This window comes from Diceros bicornis, chromosome 24 (assembly GCF_020826845.1).
Source record: "Diceros bicornis minor isolate mBicDic1 chromosome 24, mDicBic1.mat.cur, whole genome shotgun sequence".
NCBI classification, from domain to species: Eukaryota; Metazoa; Chordata; class Mammalia; order Perissodactyla; family Rhinocerotidae; genus Diceros; species Diceros bicornis.
In genome coordinates this window covers 22,633,322-22,639,321 of record NC_080763.1, presented here as the reverse complement: position 1 = coordinate 22,639,321, position 6,000 = coordinate 22,633,322, and the positions used below count along the sequence as shown (strand labels likewise).

At 54.8% G+C, this 6,000-nt stretch overlaps 1 protein-coding gene across 1 annotated transcript in view; it reads left to right on the top strand.

The window, feature by feature from the left end:
• The first annotated feature begins 412 nt into the window (after positions 1-412).
• LTBP2 (latent transforming growth factor beta binding protein 2) overlaps positions 413-6,000 on the top strand; it is a 106,676-nt gene continuing 101,088 nt past the window's right edge. Inside the window, exon 1 of the mRNA XM_058567366.1 lies at positions 413-1,048. Coding sequence (XP_058423349.1) covers positions 555-1,048 — 494 coding nt within the window. The 5' untranslated portion in view covers positions 413-554. The remainder of the gene's footprint in view (positions 1,049-6,000) is intronic.

Sequence of the window (6,000 nt, the reverse complement as noted above, 5' to 3'; positions counted from 1 at the left end):
CTCAGGTGCCCCTGTCCCGGCAGGCGTCATCTCCCCTACCAGCCCTCGGGTCAGCCCTGCGCCGCTCCTAGCTCCTCACGGGTTAACCCCCCTCGCCGCCCGCTCGCTTCCCGGTGCCAAAGTGGGTGTTGCTGGAATTCCTCTCTCCCTCTCCCGTAATGAGGGGGCTGAGCTGTCCCTCCGAGGAGGGGGCATGGTGGGGATAAAAGAGACGAAAAAACAGGGGGAGATTTCCAAAAATAAAACCCTGCGGTTCCCCTTCAGAAGGCTACAGTGACGGGGAGAAGGCGCGAAGGTGCAGCAGCGGTGCGCGCCCATTGGAGACCCAGCGCGGAGACAGACGAGGCGCAGAGCGCGCAGACCCGGGCCGCTCCCGCCGTCCAGCCCTTGCTCCCGGGAGAGCCGGGCCCCCAGCCTAACTCCGGGGGCCCCTAGACCAGGAGAAGCGGGCCGCCAGCAGGGGTCCGGAGCGCAGCCCGCCGGCGGCCAGGCGTACCGACTGCAAATCCCGGGGCTGTTATCGCCTGCACCCCTCTCCAGCCGCCTCCGGCGCCATGAGGTCACCGACCACCGCCCGCTGTTCCGGGCGCGCCCTGTGGAACCCCTGGAAGAGCTTCCTGCCGCTCATCTTGGCTCTCTTCGTGGGCATGGGTCATGCTCAGAGGGAGCCGGTGGGAAGACAAGAGCCGGCGGGCAGGGACGCAAATCGGCTGCGGCGCCCCGGGGGCAGCCACCCCGCAGCGGCTGCAGCCAAGGTGTACAGTCTGTTCCGAGAGCAAGACGCGCCCGTCCCGGGCTTGCCGCCCACAGAGCGGGCCCATCTCGGCTGGGGGAGCCCCAGGAGGCCCGCCGAGGCGGAGGCCAAGAGGCCGCCCCGCGCGCAGCAGCCGCGGCGAGTCCAGCCACCTGCGCAGACCCGGAGAAGCAGTCCCCCTGGCCAGCAGCAGCCCACACCCCGGGCCCGCGCCGCCCCGGTTCTCCCGCGCCTCGGGACCCTGCAGCGGCCCAGGGCTGCGCCCCCAACCCCGCCGCGAGGGCGGCTGACGGGGTGAGCACTGGAGAGGGAAGCATGGGGGCTAGGGGAGCGAGGGCCGGGTCTTCCGTGTGCTCATTCGTGGCGGGATGTGCAGGCGAGAGGAGAGGGCACCAGGCTCGTGCCCTTCGTCCCTCTGGCCTCAGTACTGCAGGGAAACAGCACCGAGGCCCCGAAGCCGGGGCTCAGAGATGTGACCCGCTTTCCAAGAGTTGAGGGGAAAGAGAAACACTATCCTCACCCTTTCGAACCCGCTCGCCGAGACCCGACGTTAAATCCTTTCCCAAGGCGGCTCTGCATTCGCCCGCCCTCAGCTAACCGGTGCCCGAAGACGCCCGCAGCGCGGTGGGGATCCGAGAGGGAGCCGGAAGGGGGCAGCGGGGTGGGCGTTCCAGGCGCTGGAGGCCCAGCGGAGGTTGAGCGGGCGCAGAGCGCGGGTAGGTGGAGGATGTCGGAAGCTCCCGAGTGCAAAGGCACCTGCATCTTCGGGAAGGGGGCTGGCGGCAAAGCCTGAGCGTGGGACAAGTGTCTAGGTTGGGGCGCAGGTCAGCCTGGGCCCGCGGAGAGCTGGACGTGGAGTGGGCGTGGGCTCCGGGCGCCTTGGGCGGGAAGCCTGTCCCGGATGTAGCTGCGGCACAGTGGGTCGGTGGAGAGTGGGTCTGTGTATGCACCTGTGCAGCTAGGGGTCAACGTGACTCCCGCGCTCTCGCGACTCCCCTCAACCCTGCAGTTTACTTTTTTGCCCCCTCCTCTGGCACCACCCAGGCGCCCTCGCAGCGTGGGGAGACTCGCCAGCAACCCCCACCCCAAGTCGAGGATCATCATGGCTGAGGGGCGCTGCCTTGCCTGGGTATGACAAGTGTTTCCAGAATGGAGGGCACTGGAGCCCCCGGCAGTGCGGGGGTGGGGTGGGGGCACCGTCGGGGAGGCCGGGAAGGGCTCTGGTAGCCCTTCTTGGCCTGGGCCTGATTAACCAGTTGGGTTTAGTCCCGGTGCTCGGCATGAAGGACACCTGCACCCCCAGCTGTACTCCCGAGGACCATCTGCCTCAGGGCCTTTCCACCTGCCATTCTCCTTGACTGCAGCATTCTTCTCCCCTGTGTCAGCAGGATCCTCTCCTTCATTTTTGTCTCTGCTTTCAGAGGCCTTCTCTGACTACTCCTGCCCACCTTCTCTCCCTTCACCCTGCTTTATGGTTCTTCATAGCACTTATTCCCAGCAGACATACTATATTTCTATTTCTGTTTCTCCGTCTCCCAGCCCACACTAATGTAAGTTCTATGAAAACAGAGGCTTTGCTTTGTTCATTGCTGTGTTACCAGTGCCTAGAACAGCGCCTGCATGTAGCTGATGCTCGTTAACCATCTGTTGAACGAGTGAAGCCCAGCGTAAAGCAGGTGGAGAGTAAACCTCTGCTCGGCCAAGTGGCTTACACATAGGATTAGTTAAGTATTAATGGAGCACCTGCCATGTGTCAGTTTTTTCTTGTCCTGTCCAAGTGAATACATGCTTCCCAAGAGCAAGAGTGCAGACCATGGGATAGGGGCTGGGAACTCTGTCTCTTTGCCCAGAGACAAAGGCGTTGTTCCGGCAGGCAGAGCAACTCAGGTGCTTAAAATTGAGTTGGAGAAATGAACAGATATGTACCAGTGAACGTGCTTTCTAGTATCAGCCACTTCGTGTTAAACACAAAGGAACAGGACAGTGGTGGCTGAGGAGCTCAGAGGAGGAGGTTCTAACAGATGGAGCTCCTGGGGCTCAATCGGCAGCTTGTGGGGAAGCAGAGGGGAGGTGGCAGGAGCGGGGTGCAGAAGTGTAGCACTGCCCAAGGGCTTTTCACTGTTGGCACTGGCCTAGGGGCAAGACTGCACCCTGATGTAGGGAAGCCATGGGGGTGAGGCTGGAGGCATAGGTTGGGCCAGACCACGGAGGAGTTTATACGGCAGGCATTTAGGTGGGGGTGGAGGGAAGGTAGGATAGTTGAGGGTAGAGGTAGGAGGGTGCACTATTAGAAGTCGTGAAATGAGGTGGTGATGAGCAAAGCAAATTGTCAGCACAGTAAGGCTGGTAGATGTGCACAGGTGTATAAGGACATAGGCTGGGTGCCACCCAGAGGCACCTGCAGTACACAGGTGCACACATCATATCACATGCTGGGTTTGGCTTCTCCGCCAGATTATCTTCCTCAGCTTTGATAAAGGAGGAGTTCCTCTGGCCCTCCAGCCAGCCACTCCAAGTCAGCTGGGGAGGGGCTAAGTGGCAATCTTGTCCCGCATCTTTCTCTACCCAGGTGGGTTCTAGCTAATGGCTTCTGACCAGGCTGACCTCCCTGGCAATTGCCTTGTAGGTTGCTCAGGGCCAAGGACCACGTGCCATCTGCTGGTGAAGCTTGGAATTGCATCTCTACTACAGGGGATTCTTCATTCATTCATTCAACAAATATTTGGAAGGCCTCCCATATGCCAGGCACTGTGCTGGATGGTGGGGATACAGCAGTGGCCAACACAGCCTCTGTCCTCATGGAACTTGTAATGTAGTGGGGATTTACTGCACACCACGGAGATTTATTAAGCATGTGCCAGGCATAATGCTAGGTGTCTGGGATACAGTGTAACCAGAGCAGACACAGTTCCTGCGCTAATGAAATTTACAGCCTACAGGAGACTTTTTAAGCCATTGTTTCCCAATATTCAGTGTTTCTTGAACTAGCCTCACAGCATAACACCTTCGTAATGTTTTCTTCTCTCTTTTCTCTCTGGTTCTATTATTTTTCTTTAAATTTTTACATTTTTAAAATAACAGGAATTTGTGTTTTATCTATTTCAAAGTATTTTATATTATGAAGTTTTGTACAAGGAAAAAAAGGTACTGGAAATAATATAACTAACTCAGCTTTTTCAAACCTTAATATTTTGGCATATTTTGCTTCTGACGTTTTTAGTTGAAATTTCCTCTATAAATTTGTCTCCCTCTCTCCCCAGAGTTAACCACTACCCTGAATTTACTCGTGATTCCAATGTATGTTTTTATACTATTATTACAGATGCATGCATCCGTAAAATACACAATATTGTTTTGCATATTTTAAACTTAGATAAATCATACCATACTGTATTATCCTTCTACAATTTGCTTTCCCTCCTCCCCATTAGATTTTTGAGATTTTACCATGTGAATATAATCAGCCCAAGTTTATTCATTTTAACTGTTGTATATTATGCCATTGTCTGAATATACCACAGTTTATTTATCCATCTTCCTGTTTTTGGACACTTAGATGAGTTACATTTTTTTGCTATTACAAACAGTGCCTGACTTATTTTTCTACATAAATAAATCCATTTTCATGAACACTTCGTATCACTATCATAAGTTGAAAATAATACCACTTGTCATGAAGAGAAAGTACCTGTTGGAAAATTGAAACGAAAACAGAAAGTTCTCAAATTCTACCCAGACACCATTATCTTAGAAAGCTCAGCCCTGTGGCGTGTTCTCTCTGTTGAAAAGGGGGACTGGCAGGTGTTGGGGGAGGACCTGGCATGAAGACTGTCCTCAGACAGAGAATTTTTTCACTGATCTAATCGGGCTAGAAAGAGCACTGACGGGGGATCGCTTTCCACCATGTGACTCAGCGTTGTTGATGCTGTGATTGTGGAAACTCAAACCCCCCTTCCTACTCTCAGTGCTGGTCATCCACTTTTTGGAAAATGCTAGATTACCTGAAACAAAGAAGTATTACATGTATACCACGTGTCAGGCACTGTGTTATACCCTAATGGCACAAAGAGGAATAAGAAAGAACCCTCAAGATAGTCAAGATGAGGCACATACAACCAACAACCTGAGACAATCAGTACTAAATGATCCAGGTGGATGGAGAATGGAGAAGGCTGGGTAGATGTCAGGGGAGGTTTTACACAAAGGAGGTAACATTTGATCTGGGATCCTTGGAGTAAGCAAAAGATTTCAACTGGCAATGAAGAGAGGGAAGGCATTCTAGGCATAAAGAGCAGCTTAAGCAAAAGCATCAAAATGTGACCATATAGCTTGCAACTGGGGGACGACAAACTTTGTATCCTTGGAGGATCACAGCCTTGGTTGTGGAAGGTCATGGAGAGGAGGGAGGAGTGATGGGGGCAAGTAGACTGCACAGGCGGGTGAGGTCCTGGTTGGCTTTGTAGAGGCCAATGCAGAGCAGTGGGAGGTTTTTTCTACCGAGGACCAGTATGATCAGATTTGTCCCAGGTGGAGCAGTAGCTGTCCCAGGCTGTTAGCCGGATGTGTCCCCAAGGGTTGGACAATGGTTCCGGATATTGGGCTAATGTTTGCTGAGTGGTGTCACCTGGAATGTTGGGCTCATATGATCTCTGAGTGGTGCTTTCCAGGGAGTCAGAACCACTGAGTCGTTTGCCCCAGCTCGTCAGGCTCATTTGCTCTCTCCAGCTGGCCAGAGCCCACTGAACAGTCATCTCCCAGCTGGCCACCTCCCTCGGCCTCTACCCAAGACTCTAATGTTGGCCTAGAAAGGACCCTCAGAGGCCCCCATTGGGTCCCTGAATCCCTCTTGAGTGCCCTCCCAGCCCCTGGCACCCCTGCCCTTGATTCTGGCCAGTCCTCACTGTGGCCCTGATGGCCCTGAGAGCTCCACCATGGGTAGGCAGGGCAGGCCCAGCTGCTACCCCCCCACAGTAAGCTGCAAAGCCATCCTGAGGGCATCTGGGTGACAGCTGGCTCAGGGGGCCTCCTTGAGCTTGGCTCCACGCTGTGACCTCCCAGCCAGGCAGGCCCCTCAGTCTGTGCTATCTGGGCTCCCAAAGACCCTAGTTCCTAGAAAACTCCCAGGGCGTGCAGTCTGTTTCCTCTCGAAGACCTCCCAGACCTCTAAGAGGCCCTGTCACCACCACAATGGGTAATGACTTACAAATGGTGGGTACTTTCCCCCTTCCACCAGGGCACACACAGAC